Genomic DNA, 15,213 nt, shown 5'->3' on the forward strand with positions numbered 1-15,213 from the left:
TCTCCTAAGGCTCCATTCTAATCTGAGCCATTTCCTTTATTATCCTTAGCTTTTTTTCCCTCACATTCCATCAGAGCTTCCCAGCTGCTGTGCTGATCGTGACCCAGAGGAATATTTTGTTTGGCCAGCACCATGATCTAAAAACAAAAATAAAAATGAGTTGGTAGTATTTAAGTAATAGGGGAATTTCATTAAAAAATCCGTATTTCCTGCTTCTCAAAAAAGAAAACCAATGAGATGAGCTGTCAACATGAAGCCAGGAATTTGTCTAGAAGGCTCTCAGCCAGAGCTGAGTGATTGTCCACTTTAGACAGGACACATGCGGTTTCTACTCCCTGAAACAATTTGTGTGGTCTGCTAACCTACATTTTTTTTGTTTGTTGCAGTCCAAAATGCTATTTTCCAAGGCGTAGTCTTGTCATTGTCTTATACCATGCTTCCTTCTGTCCCCTCTTGATTTAGTAACCCCCTCAAATAGACTCTAGATGTTTAGCAACTTACTGGATGGGCTTTAATTATTTTGGTAGCAGATGAGAGAACTTTTTTCAGTGACCTTGGCAAAATTAAGAACTGGCGATTGTCTGTCTCAGAAATCACTTTGTTGCCTACAGTTGGTGAAGTACTAACTGATCACCATTCTCTTATCCAGCACTGTGGACAGACGCTCACCCTCATTTGCACACCTCTAACTAGCAAAGATTACCTGAGTATGCAGATATCTAAAGAGGAGGTGGAGGAGTGATGAAGAGCAGAAGAGGATGGTGAAAGCACACAGGTGGCACAGGGGACATACCTAGGTGTACTGGGCCTTATATCAGCACCAAGGGTGGAGCTGACACACCCAAATTTGGAAGGAGAAAATGGAGATCTACATTTGTGAGGCTGTACAAAACAAAACTTTTTTTTATAAGTATGTATATGCCAGGCAGTGGATGGAGTACTTTAAAGCCAGAAACTTACCTATTCCCCACAGAAGTGGGGGTTTGGTATTTTCATCCTGATTTTTTTTTTTTTTTCCAGTCTTGGGGCTTAAACTCTGGGCCTGGGCGCTGTCCCTCAGCTCTTCAGCTCAAGGCTAGTGCTCTACCACTTGAGCCACAGCGCCACTTCCAGTTGTCTGAGTGGTTAATTGAAGAGTCTCATAGACTTTCTTGCCTGGGCAGCCTTTGAACCGCGATCCTGAGATCTAAGCCTATTTCCATGTTTAAAATGTAAGTGAACCAAGAGAAACCCAATGCCCTTCTTTATTATAACATGTAGAAGTTTTATTTTTACAGTAGTTTTTAAGTACATAGAGCATCTGCTCATGTTTGAAAACCCAAGTTTCAGACCACACTTTAATCACTAAATAAGCTTGCCAAACAAAAGAAATGAGTGCATTGGTTTGTACCCTAAGTGGTATGCATGAGTTCCTGTTTTTTATGCATTCTTCAGCTTTCAGATTCCTTTAATTTGTCACAAGGATCTTGGTTACAGCCAGAATTAGCTTTTTTATTTTTTTCCTTCTAGTAGTGGGACTTAAATTCAGGGCTTCAGCTGTAGTTGGCTTTTTCACTCAAAGCTGGGGCTCTACGACTTGTGCCACATCTCCAGTCCGGAATTAATGTTGCTGGTTAATTAGGGCTCGCTTCAAACTACAGTCTTCCAGGTCTAAGTCTCCTGAGTAGCTAGGATCACATACGTGAGCCACTGCAACCAAGTTGACTAGATTCTTTGATACTGTAATGCTAGCAAATGGAACAAGTCTCTGTGTTGTTAAAATTAATGATTGTTTTCATATTAAGATACTCAAGGTTCTAAGATGCAATGTATTTTCACATTCTCACAGTAGGTTATACTTTATCATCATTAGCTATTTCCCATACAATCTCAGGGGAATAGACTGGTATTCTCTCTTCTTTTACTGATATGAAGAGAGATATATAGCCAGTGTGACAGATTTGCTGAAGTTTACATAGTAAATTGTTTAACTCTGTCTGGATTAACATCCAACTTTAGGTTCCTGCATTGAGTTCACAGGCCAGTGTTATTTTAAAACACTGGTGATTTTTCAATTTTCCTGCCAAATGGATGGATTTCTGGTTTCTGGGAAAGCTCTGGATACTGACATTCCACGAGGCAGCAGAGTTCAGCAGCCTTTTCATTTGCAGCTGCCCAACTGTAGGGATATTTTTAAGATGCAGATCAAAACTGAAAAATTTTGAGATAGCAAAACTTCCTTAACTATCTGGATTCCTGGGTTTCTCATGTCTTAATAACCTTGGACTTCATACCACAGAGCTGTCAATTATCCTCAATTCTCATCTCTACTTAACATCCTAGGTTGTGGTTCATGCTATCTTATATAGATCAGTGCTGGCTGCAATCTTACCAATGTTCTATGACATGTCCTTTCAAATATATCCCTTTTATTTTCTGTCACCTGGAATGATTGCAGTCCCTGTTTCTAGTCTTGCCTCTTTGGCCTGCCTTTCCTTTGTCCCACTAAAATGAAGTGCCAGAAATGCAAATAGGACTATTGCCTTTCTGTATTGTGTATCTTTTTAAAAATCCTGTGTTGATGACAAGGCTTTATTTTAATATGTTTTTATTGTAAATATAGTGTACAGAGGGGTTACAGTTACATGAGTAAGGTAATGAGTACATTTCCTATCAAGCATTGTTACCTCCTCCTTTGTTTTTCCCTTACCATCCCTTCTCTCCCCATCTCCCCAACTCCTCCCTCCCTTCCTCTGACAAGTTGTAGTTTCATTTTCAACATAGTGTCTTGTACATCTCATTGTTAAAATGGGTCAACCTGTATCCCTATTTAAACATTTTGTTTTTTCTCTTCCCCTCCCCAAATTAGAAAATTGTATATATAAGATACAGGGCACCAGAATCAAATACAGTGAAAACAGGGGTTATACCATGGGGGAAGAAGATACAAAAGAAACAAAAAAAAAAATCACATAGTACATCATAAGTACATTAAAAACAATAGCAAGAAAGAAAAAAAAACACTTGTGTCCCTGTCTTGGGGTTCATTTCACTTAACATCTTATATGGGATGACAAGGTTTTGATGCCCTATAAAAACACTTCTGGCTGTAAAGTGACCCCTCTTCCAGGGATAAGCCAGTTTTCAGAGATAAAGTTTGTAGATGGGGATCAGGCTCCTCCATCTGGCCCACATAACCCAGGAAGCAGTATCTGCTTTAATCATCCCAATGTCAGTACCAGACAATTAGGCAGACCTCTCTGCAATTATTCAAACTAGCAGTCCTAAACCATTTATCCTGCTCTGCTTTGTATTTCCTATAGAAACCCCAGTAAAGGCTCAGGTCTAGACTTTAGCTGCCTTCCCACAGCCCACTGAGCTGTTAGACCTTATGCCCTGTACTGGCCTTTTTGTATGTGTGGTCTTGGGCAGTCTATCGTGTCTGTGGTTTCTAAGCATTTAAATGTAAACTCGATAATCACTCCCATGTCTGTGAGTCTTATCTACTCTACTAAAACAGGGTCATAGTCTTCATCACTTCAACTTTACAGTGGCTTCCCATTCTCTTTGTTATTGTGGGAAGACTTTCTTGGTTGGTCCTAAGTACCTCTCTGCTGTCACTTCCTTTACACTTATGCACTAAAATTACTTACATTTTTCCCTTGCCCTCTGTACTTCATGCCTGTAAGTGCTTTAGTCATGTCTGTTACTTAGATGCCTTACCTTTCACATTTATTTAACTGGTTAGTGCCATCAACAGCAGGCAATCTTTCTGGCACCATCAGATCAACTCTTTGCTACTTTGTATTCCCATGTAAGCTAGCTTTTTTTCTTTTTTCTTATTTGGTCATGTTGCAGTCTTGGCCTCATGAGGCAAGTCGACATTATAATCAAGTCAATTATCTGTCTTGTCCATTACTGTGTTCCTAGTACCTTGGCGTTGTAATGTTGCTTTCATGTAGTGGTTCTTGGTAAATAGTTGATGAAATATTGATCTAACTTTAGGTGAAACTCTTCAGTATCTACAGGAAATCTGTTTCCAGCTCTCATGCCCTCTTGGGTATTACTCAGCAGATGGTTATTACACTATACACTCTTCACACATACTTTTTATTTTGTATCAGTCCTGAGGCTTGAACTCAGGATTTGGATGCTGTGTATGAGCTGTTTTTGCTTATTGCTAGCATTCTACCACTTGAGCCACAGTTCCACTTCTGGCTTTTGGTGATTAATTGGAGATTAAAGTCTTATGGACTTACCAGGCTGGCTTCAAACTTCAATCCTCAGGTCTCAGCCTCCTGAATTCTTAGATAGACTTCATCTTTTTAATGCCAGTCCTGGGGCTTGAACTCAGGGTGCAAACACTGTCCCTGAGCTGTTTTTTGCTCAACGCTAGTGTTTTACCAATTGAACCAGAGCTCCATTTCCAGCTTTTTTTTTTTTTTTTTTAGCTTTTAGTGAAGATAAAAAACTACCATGATATAACCCCTGTTTTCACTGTATTTGATATTGGTATACTTTATGGAGGAGAAGGGAAAAAACAAATTGTTTAAATAGGGATACAGGTGGACCCATTGCAACAATGAGATGTACAAGACATTATGTCGAAAAATGAACTTTACAACTTGGGGGCGGGGAGGGAGATGGGAAGGGGAAACAAAGGAGGAGGCAACAATGCTTGATCTTGCCCATGTAATTGTAACCCCTCTGTACGGTATGTTCACAATTAAAAAAATAGTAAAAAAAACAAAAACAAAACTACCAGACTTTCCTCCCAGGGCTGGCTTCAAACTATGATCCTCAGATCTCAGCCTGCTGAGTAGCTAGGATTCTAGACATGATCCATGGCACCCAGCTTTCATACATCCTTTAAAAATAATCTCTAAATTACTTATAATACCTGCAGTTACAAAGCTATGCAATAATTATTATACTATATTTTAAGGGAATAACAAAAAATTGTCCCCCTTTACAACAGACACTTTTTCTGAATATTTCTGGTATGGTTAGTGGAGTCACAGATACGGAAGTATGACTGTTGTGTACATCTTGCACAGTGCCTGACACACAATGGCTGCTTGATACTTTTAACTTCAGAAACCCTCAGTTTTCTTTTTTCCTATGTTTGTACAAAGGTACCACTGATATGGTGCTCCCTCAAACAATACCTAAGCTTAATTTGTCAATTCTACTTAGTGAATAGGGATGCTCTGAGAGATTGCTATTCAAATGCAGTTTAGTATAACAAGGGAGATGTATAAATATAGAAAGTATAAGTGCTAGACTGGAGTCACTTAAAATCCTCTTTAAACATAGATATGGAAGTAGTTAATTCTGCCTGGAGAGAAGGTCACACTTCTAAGGAAACAATGGCTGAAAATATTTAATCAGCTTTCCAAAATGATTAGGAATACTTAGAGAGGTAGAAAAGTTATATGAACAGAATGAAAAGAGTATTCCTGAACAGCAACTGGACTAAGAGCAGAGCAAGGGTTGTGAAAGGCAGGGGCCAAGCATAGAGTTGGGCCTGGCTGGTGAGGCTTAGTGTCATATAGTAATTGAGATTTTTAACTTAAAAGCTGTATGGAGGATGGAAAGACATTTTGTTAGTGGTATGCCTTTATTGCACAAAGTTGATGATGACACTAACAGTAGAGAAAGCAAAGTAGTCTACAGAGAGGTAGCATGACTGCACAATGACATCAGTAGTTGGAAAAGGAGCAGACAGAAGTGCGAAGTGATGGTGTGGTGGATTTACACTGAGTCAACTTAGTTGAACTCTGACTTTATATCCAGATATGCTCTCCTGCACAATTGCAATCCAGTTCTGGCTGTGTGAGACATTATGGATTAAATGATCTCATCTGCAAAGTGACATTGGAAAATCCGTGCCACTGGTGTAGAGGCATCAGTTGATAATGTCATACATACCTGCTGATTTACTGGCTTTCTCATTGGAGTGAATTTATGCTTGAGCCTGAAATTTCTCCTATTTCCGCCAGTTTTCAGCTTCACTAGGTGTTGGGCAGGCCCAGCTGCAGGCCCTAAAGCAATAACTGTGTTACCATGAAATAAGGTCACAGTCCTAAAATATATATCCCATAGTCGGCACACTTTCTAGTTATTTTCTAATTATGATGGAATATAAAATTTACAATTACAACTAAGCCATGTAGCAGTTTGGGAAGTGAGCCTTTGAGTGTATGTTAGAAAAGGGACTGTTAACTGGAGGCTTATGTCCCCTCAGGAGAGGTTTGTTGGTGAGAGTTGAATAAAGGTGAGGGAAATATTGGAAGCTAGAAGAAAGGTGACTCCTGGTATACCATAGCAGAATTCAGCAATGCTGGCAGCATTAAGAGTGGAAAACAATATATCTTATCATATGGGTGATGTAAGCTAAGGAGTGCTCTAGGCAGAATGCTAGAAGTGCTGTGAGTGTTCCTTTACTGCCCTAGAATAAAAGAGAGGCAACCAAGAGGCAGAGTTATTAGATATAAAAGAATTATAACTTTTTGAGTTTGAAAAATGAAACGCTCTCATTCCTGACCTCTCCAGATAAGAAATGAGGCTACAATTCACAGAGGAAGTCCAGAGAACTATCTGAAAAGTGAGGTACAAATTGAAGCAAAGGTATGACTGTTGAAACTTGTGATTGGACCTCAGGAAGACTAAAGATGCCAGTGAATGGTAGGTTGTCTAAGTATCTTAAAAATATAATCCTACATGAGAACTCATGTAGAGAAGGGCCATGTCCAAGGGATTTGTCTGATGGAGTGAACTATAAACTTGTTTCAACAGAGAACACTGAAGTTTCTGTTTGTTTTGCCAGGGTTTGAACTTGGGCTCTTGCTTCTTGTTCATGTTGCCTATCTGGCTGGCATGCCTGCATTTGAGCCATACTTTCAGCCCAGCTTTTTGCTGGCTATTTTGGAGATGGAGATTTAACAGACTTCTTTGCCCAGGATGGCTTCAAACCCTGATCCTCTGCATCTCAGACTCACTAGTAGTTTGGATTACAGATGTGAGCCACTGCTGTTCTTGTTAAACAAATACCTTGTTAAACGAATACCGGTTTGGAATGTAGAGGACAGTACACAAATGAAAAGATAAGCCTCCAGGTATGATTGATAGAAATGTAAAATGGTACTAATTACAGTGGAAAACAGCCTGGAAATGCCTCAAAACAACAAAAATAGTTATACCCTGTGACCTAACAATTTCATCCCTAAATGTGTACCCTAGAGAAATGAAAATGTGTGTCTATTCTTGCATAACAATGGTTATATAAACACTCATAAGAACCAAATTGCCCACATATTCCTCAACAGTAGAATAGATAAATATGTAGTTTATCCACATCATAATGGAGTATTATTTTGTAATGGAAATAACTGTAGTACTGGTACATTCTATAACATGCATGAACATGGAAAACATTATTTTAAGTTAAAGGGGGCAGTCAGAAAAGACCACATAATATATTATTCCATCTATATAAAGTGTTCAGAACAAGCAAATCTATACAGAAATAAAAAGTGCATTCGTGGGTTTGTGGATATAACAGTGAGGGAGTCTTGTCTAGCATGCACAAGACTCTTCCCAACACTGAAAAAAAAAAAAAAGATTAGTGGTTGCTTAGGAATTCTGTGTGGGCAGAGAGAATTAGTGATTGCTAAATGCTATAGGCTTTAGGGGTATGAAAAGCTAAAATTGATTGTGGTGATTGTTGCACAACTTGGTGAAAACCATTGAATTGTACATTTTAGATGGGTGGTTATATGGCATGCAAATTATATTTTAATAAAGCTGTTACTAAAAAATCCTGTAAGTCTTTGAATTCTTGAACATCTATAAACTGAAAGCAATTTGAAAAATGTACTTGGCAAACATGGGCTGTATTTTATGCACAAGAAAAGAAATTCAGACAGTAAAATGGAGTCCAAAGAGGGAAAACCAAGAGCTAATTCTAGGCAGTAGTAATGTCTTAATTCAGGAACTGACAACATGTGCCTAGTTGGCTTTCAGAACTGTTGTGAACCAGTGCCTGCCTGCTTTGTCCCTTGGTTCCCTCCCCCCCCCCCCCCCCCAGCTTTTTTTAAATCGACTAATCTGGCTTGTCCAATGTTTGTTTTGCCATTATTTATTCTAGTTGTGTGGGGACAGATTACTTCTTACTTTATAGATTCATAGATCTTCACCTCAAGATAAACTTTATTTGGACTGGACTCCTTGAATTACCCCTCAGGAGCAATGCCTATCTCTGGACCAGATTTAAATTTAGATAATAGATTAGGAAGAAAGGTAGTTCTTGAGGAAAAGTGACTATTTCTTTTTTTTTTTTTTTTTCACGTGAGAGGAATGTGAGTGCTTTATGGCCACAATAGACTGGAATTTAAAACACATCTCAATTTATTTTATTCTTTTTTGTCCTTGCACTCCAGAAACAGAAGCTAATGCTTAATTCCTAAGAGAGACTGGCAGGCATCAGTGACTTGTTTCTAATCAACTGATTGTGGCATGATATATGATGACACATGATCTCTGAAGAAACTAGCTCCCTCCCAGTTTCTGTGTAGAAACCCTTAACCCAGCGCACCAAGCCACCATGTTGGAAGGAAGCCCAACCTACATGTCAAGGCTGAAAGTCCTAGCTAATAACTGGCATCTACCGAAGGTGTGAGTAATGAGCCTTCAGGTGATTTCTGTACCCAGTCTTTACACTATCAGAGCTGTTGCCAATTGAACCATTAAGATTTGTGAATAAAACTTACTTTAAGCCTTTTATGCTTCCTCCCATTTGGTTCTTCCCTTAATGGTCCCCTTTTGATATTTACATCATTTTTATCACGTTTAAATTCTATGTATGAGAAAACATAATAGTTGTCTTTCTGACAGAGAGTGAGAGGTTATGATTGAAGTATTCGTGTATTGAGCTTATATCCATGTATGAAATTGAATAATGAAACCCATTAAATTGTAAAAGAGAGGACGATTAGTAATAACAAAAACTAACAGAGTGTGTGAACTTGACAAAAGTACATTAAATGCGTGCATGGAAATTTTGCAGTGAAACTGCTCTGGACATTAGTATACATTAATTTAAAAAAATTGCTCCGGGTCCAGACATTGAATTTGGTTATTATTTGTCCAAAGTTTTACTTTTTTCTTAACATCCCTTTGACTTTCTTCCTCTTTACTCTTGCAGTACTGGACTCAAATCCAGGGTTTTGCACTTGCCATGTAAGTGCAATATGGCAGAGCTACATCCTCAGCAACAGTTTTGTCTTCTTAAATTAATGTCCTTCATTTTCTGGTAAAACCTTTTGTCATTTTCTCTATAGAATTCCTATACAAATTTCTGTGTTCTCAATTTGACTAAATACTTGCCTAAGAAGAGAATTGGTTTTGTGCTGGTAATGGGGCTTGTATTTAGAGCCTAAGCCCCATCCCTTAGATTTTTCCACTCAAGGCTGGTACTCTACAACAGTACTCCACAGTTCTGCTTCCAGCTTTTTGGTGCTTATTTGGCGATAAGAGTCGCACAGACTTGCCTGCCTGTTCTGGCTTCCAACCTTGATACGCAAATCTCAGGCTACTGAGTGAGTAGCTAGTGTTACAGGAGTGAGCCACTGGCATATGGCTCCTGAAAAGGATTTTAAATTGCTCTCTGGTCCATATACATATATACATATACACATACATGTATATATTACAAGATTAGATTTTAAAGGTGTGATTAGCTGTTCGCAATAGCTAGGATATGGAAACAACCTAGATGCCCCACCACAGATGAATGGATCCAAAAATTGTGGTATCTATACACAATGGAATATTATGCAGCCATTAGAAATGACAAAATAATGGCATTTGCAGGGAAATGGATGGAGCTAGAAGGAATCATGTTGAGCGAGGTAAGCCAAGAACGAAGAGACAAACAGTACATGGTCTCCCTGATAAGTGGATGATAAATCCAAAATGTTAGGTGATATGACAAAACTAACAGGACTTAAGAAACAAAGAACTCCCACTCATCTGGTTGAACCACTACCAAATATCCCCATGCTGCTGATCACATATATGGTATATAACATGTGAGCACCGTTATATATTACAGACTGTGATAGACAATTTGCTCCAGGAAAGTTAGAATGAACTTGTGACTTTAAACGAGCATCATTATTCCACAATACTGTGAATTACCGGAAATTAAGTAATCACTTAATCACAATCAAAAAAAAAAAAAAAAGAACCTTGGGGAAGGGAGGGAGAGAGGGGATGGTAGGGGGAAAACAATGGAGGGGGTAACAATGCTCAAGAGGAAGTGTACTCATTACCTCACTCATGTAACTGTAACCCTCTGTATAGTATCTTTACAATAAAAAAATTAAAAAAAAAGGTGTGATTAGATTTAGATTTGAATTTTTAGGCAAGAATGCTTCATAGGTGAAATTTGGTATTTTATCCTATCTTATAATAAGGCTTATGATACATTATTTCCTCAGTGTTAATGACAGTTGAAATGGATTTATGTGTTTCAGTTATTGACCTGATCACTTTATGAAGTTTTTTCTAACAACTTTTAACATAAAAATTTTGGCTCCAAAGTTATGATCTTTGTATAGATTCTTTATTTCATCAGCATTTACAAAAATGATTGTGGTGCTGAGGAATTGAACCCAGGGCCTCATGCATGCAAAGCAAGCACTCTATCACTGAGCCACCTTCCCAGCCCGACAAAAATGAATTTTTATACCTATTTATTCTTCCTTTTTATTAGCTTCAAATTTCTTCTATGAATAAAATATAGATATACATGCATAGTTATTTTTATATGTCTACATTAAAAATATATAATAAGGCTCAAAACTGTATAAAATATTTTTTTATCTACTTATCTATTTACCTATCTTTATTTATTTGTCTGTCATGGGGTTTGAAATCATGGCCTAGGTGCTGTCACTGAACTCTCCCCTCCCCCATTCAAGGCTAGTGTTCTACCAGTCTGAGCCACAGCATCATTTCCAGTGTTTTGGTGGCTAATTGGCGATAAGAGTCTCATGGACTTTCTTACCGAGGCTGGCTTTGAACAGCAATCCTCAGATCTCAGCTTCCTGAGTTGCTAGGATTATGGGCATCAGCCACTGGCACCTAAAATACACACACACACACACACACACACACACACACATGTATTTTTTATTGTGAAAATACTGTACAGAAGGGTTACAATTACATGGGCAAGGTAATGACTACATTTCTTATCAAGCATTGTGGTTTCCCCTTCCCGTCACTTCCCATTTCCCATTCTTCCCCCTCTCCCCCTGCTAAATATTTTTAAAAACAACTTTTTTAACTATTAGATTTTACTCAAATGCTGTTTTTCCCATAAAGAAATAATAAATGCCTGATTCTTTTTTCATTTATCAACCAGTTGTGGTCCTAGAAACTCCTATTGGGTTTGATGAGTTTCTTTTCAAAGTACAATTATGGATATATTGTAAATATAATGTGAGAAGCGTACTCATCTAAGTTCAAAGGATGGACTTAGGAGATAGCAATAAAAGCAAGATTTTAATGGTGGTCTTACAAGATCAAGCATCTCTTGTATTGCAGGCATGCTTTGGGTGTTTGCAAGAAGCAATTTTATACTTAGCATGGGGGGATCCTTCCACAATTCCTCATTGATCTACCGTGGGGTTTACATTCCCTGCTGAGTGTCACCTCAGTGACACATTACTCTCACCTGGGTAATTTGAATACATATACCTCCTGTGGTTAGTTGAATTTTAGAAGCAAACTTAGGCTTTCTCCTCCCTGCCTGCCTTCCTTTTGTGATAGGAAGTCTATTCTGGGCATGTGTTTTCTGCCATATAGACAGTTTCTATCCATTTTCTCATTTTATTCTATTACAGTCCATCCCTTCCCTTGCTAATTGGCTCCCTTCTAATTGGTCCTGTTTGTCTGTAGGCTTTTCAATGAATGAATTTTGCCATGTCCATAAGTCACTCTGCAAGAAAGCTTCTGGTCAAATGCCTTGTAACTTGAACGGACCACTCCTGACTTTATTTCTAATACATAAGTAGAAATGACACAAGGGAATCTCCTGTGTCACTAATGTATGAAAAAATACCATTATGAATTCTTAGATTTTGATATTTTGATGTATTTCAGTCTGCTCTTAGATTACTCTTTCTTTCTTTATCCTCATATTAAATTGGAAGATTCTAGAAGATGTATTCTGTGTCCTTTCAATGTGGTTTCATTCATCTTTGATAGCTGCCATGTGTTGGGAATAAGTATCTAACACTTGCCTCACATTCTTCCTACCTAAAGCTATACCAGCTATTTCTTTTCTCTACCTTTTACCTCAGAATGTCTTTGCCTCTATGACATATCAGTTCTACAATTAGGGATTCTAAAAAATGAACAATGAAGAGCCCTACTAATAGTTATCATTTTTAAACATCTCTTCAAAATCATGGCTGAGAGATTGTTAATAAGAGTCATGAAGGGTGGTAACCACGCTAAGATTGTTACTTTGAATGGGAAGAAGATAACGAAGATGCCCTCATCATTAGAAAACCTGACTGGCTTAAGGAGTCTAGACTTTCAAAATAACCAAATTTTTAAAGTGTGTCCACAGCTGAGCACCTTGACCCAGGTGAGGAAGCCTATCTCATTTTGGATTGAGAATGGAAAAATAGAGATAAAAAATGGTGAGAGACAGAACAATAAGACCAATTTATGTCTCTGGAGGCTTAGTTTAGAGTGTTGTTGGATAGGCACCACGAGTCTTTCTCACTTAGGGAATTACATGTGGTAAGGCAAGAAGATGTTTCCTTTTATTCCTATGCTCTTTGGCCCACATCTGGAATCAGGGGATTAGGTCTCCACCACGCTCCTCTTCCTGGAGGCTAACATCTGGAAAGGGGTGGGAGGCCTAGATCTGCTTGTCTACCTTGGGGGCTCACATCTGGAACTAGACTTGAGGATCCAGAAGAAGCTCTTTTACCCTTGGGACTGTCCTGAAGCTTTTTTTGTATGGAATAAAGAGACATTTACATCCAGGAAGGGAGTTCCTTTTCAATTTCCTAATTCTGGCTGAAACTTTGAAATGGAGCCTTGGCAGGAATAGGAAGGAAGGGACATTTATTTCTTCTGAAATGGTCTTTAGAGGAAGGCTAATATTTTACATAAAGAATACCCTTCTTAAAAAGCAACAATTGACATGAATGAATCCCAGATGCTTGTGTTAGACATTTCTGCCTAGCAATGTGAAATTCCAGCTGTTAAAAATCTTGAGGTTGAGAGACAGCAGGGGATATTAACATTACAGTTTTCTTTTTTGCTTGCTTCCAAATTGTCATCTGCACTGAAAGAACCTGTACACAGTGAAATTACCGCAGCTTGCTTATTTTTGGTGAAGGGTTACAAAGAGTAAATTTCTATTTTCTTATCTTCATGCAGACTTGTAACTTATAGTGGTATCTCTAGAAGAATTAGGGTAATATTCCTAAATTCCCTCTACTACAAAAAGTGCATTTGGAATTACATGACACCAAGGGCTCAGACTATTCTAATGGGACAGATGAGTTTCTATGTAAAGTAATTTAGGATATTAGTTCATTTAAGTTATGAACTTAATCTCTCCTTCAGCTTAAATTTATTTCCATTAAAGTAATACTGCCCATTGGTTTAAGAAAAAAAAATCTACAATAAAAAGCTAACTTTTCTCTCAACCTTGGTCTGGCTCTCCATATGTAATTACTTTTATTTCTTTTTTCTTGACTTATGCATTTTATATATCACCTTGCTTCATCTTCCAAATGTAGTTGTCAGTATCTACTTTCTCCATAATTATTAGCTTCCATTTTTAGGATTTTTTCTTTACAAGTAGGGTCTCATGCCTTTATCTGGGCCAGCCTCAAAACATGATACTGTTCTTTCTCTCTCTCTCAGTCTCTCTCCCTCCCCTTCCTCCCTTCCTCCCTCCCTCTCTCCCTCCCTCCCTCCCTCCCTCCCTCCTCCTTTCCTTCCTTCCTTCCTTCCTTCCTTCCTTCCTTCCTTCCTTCCTTCCTTCCTTCCTTCCTTCCTCCCTTCCTCCCTTCCTCCCTCCCTTCCTCCCTCCCTCCCTCTCTCTCTCTCAAAACTTGCAATGATATATGAGCACTACCATACCTGGTTACACAGTTATCTCTTAATATTATACCTCTATATAATCTTTCATCAAATACAGCTTCTCTTCATTCTTCACTTTCTCAAAAGATAGATCAGCAACAACAATCTGCTTGGGCTGTCTTTCCCTCATATATGTTTCATAAAGTTTATGGCATTCACATGCTAATTAGTTATAACATGATCAAATCTTTATCTTACCTCTTGGAAAATTCTAAAATTTATATTGTTAGTAAGCAAGTCAATCTGCTGTGATTTTATTTTCTTGTTTAGATGCCATTTTTGTTTCTTGCCATTCTTGTTTCTTTCCTTTTCTGTTGTAACTTTGATTCATTATACCTTCAATTATTTCAAACTCAAAACACATAATGTATTTTATCAAGTATACTTGATCCCTCAGACATTTTCTTCCAGGAACCTCTATCCTCTGTCCAAATCTAAGATAATTGCCATCTGTGCTTACTGGATGCTGTCTGTTCAGGCGAGACTGCTCTTCTAATAAACCCACTGTTTTCTGGATCTAATCTTTTCCTCTTCTCTTACATTCTTTCTCAGCAGTTAAGTCTCCAGATAGCATCTTAGACTGGTATTTGGTAGTTTTTTTGTTTGTGTTTTCTGTTTTTTAAAAATCTCTTGTTTATCTGAAAATATCTGTATCCTGCCCTGAGATCTGATTAATAGTTATATAGTCAAAAGTTATGTACTCAAGGAGGGCATGGTTGGTTCATGCCTGCAATACTAGATACTCAGGAGACTGAGATCTGAGGTTAGCATTCGGAAGCCAGTCCTTGCAGGAAAGTCCGTGATATTCTTATGTCCAATTAACTAGCAAAAACCTGGAATTGGCGCTGTGGCTCAAGTGTAGAATGCTACCCTCGAGCAGAAAAGTTCAGAAGTAGGGTATAGACCCAAGACTAGAACTGGTGCACATTTCTAGCCATCCTATCCCCACATACAAGGCTACACATTCTAAAATAGACTTTCTTAGGAAAGAAACCCCAACTGTTGGATTATCATTTCATTATCTTCTTTTTGGTGGCTTCTTGTTTTTCTTTATTT

The 15,213-nt window shown here is 38.2% G+C and overlaps 1 protein-coding gene and 1 long non-coding RNA gene across 3 annotated transcripts in view; both read left to right on the forward strand.

Moving 5' to 3' along the window:
- The first annotated feature begins 1,136 nt into the window (after positions 1-1,136).
- LOC138806285 (uncharacterized) lies at positions 1,137-7,771 on the forward strand. The gene is made up of 3 exons (XR_011365765.1): positions 1,137-1,211; positions 6,535-6,666; positions 6,809-7,771. It is a non-coding gene; the product is annotated as an uncharacterized lncRNA (long non-coding RNA).
- Positions 7,772-12,413: 4,642 nt separating this feature from the next.
- Positions 12,414-15,213, forward strand: part of Lrrc69 (leucine rich repeat containing 69) — a 73,148-nt gene continuing 70,348 nt past the window's right edge. For both annotated transcript variants that reach the window (XM_069991039.1, XM_069991041.1), the window contains exon 1: positions 12,414-12,640. In XM_069991039.1, the coding sequence (XP_069847140.1) occupies positions 12,458-12,640 (183 nt within the window). In that variant the 5' untranslated portion in view covers positions 12,414-12,457. The remainder of the gene's footprint in view (positions 12,641-15,213) is intronic.

This window comes from Dipodomys merriami, unplaced genomic scaffold (assembly GCF_024711535.1).
Source record: "Dipodomys merriami isolate MVZ:Mamm:240054 unplaced genomic scaffold, mDipMer1.0.p SCAF_4, whole genome shotgun sequence".
In the NCBI taxonomy this organism is placed as follows: Eukaryota; Metazoa; Chordata; class Mammalia; order Rodentia; family Heteromyidae; genus Dipodomys; species Dipodomys merriami.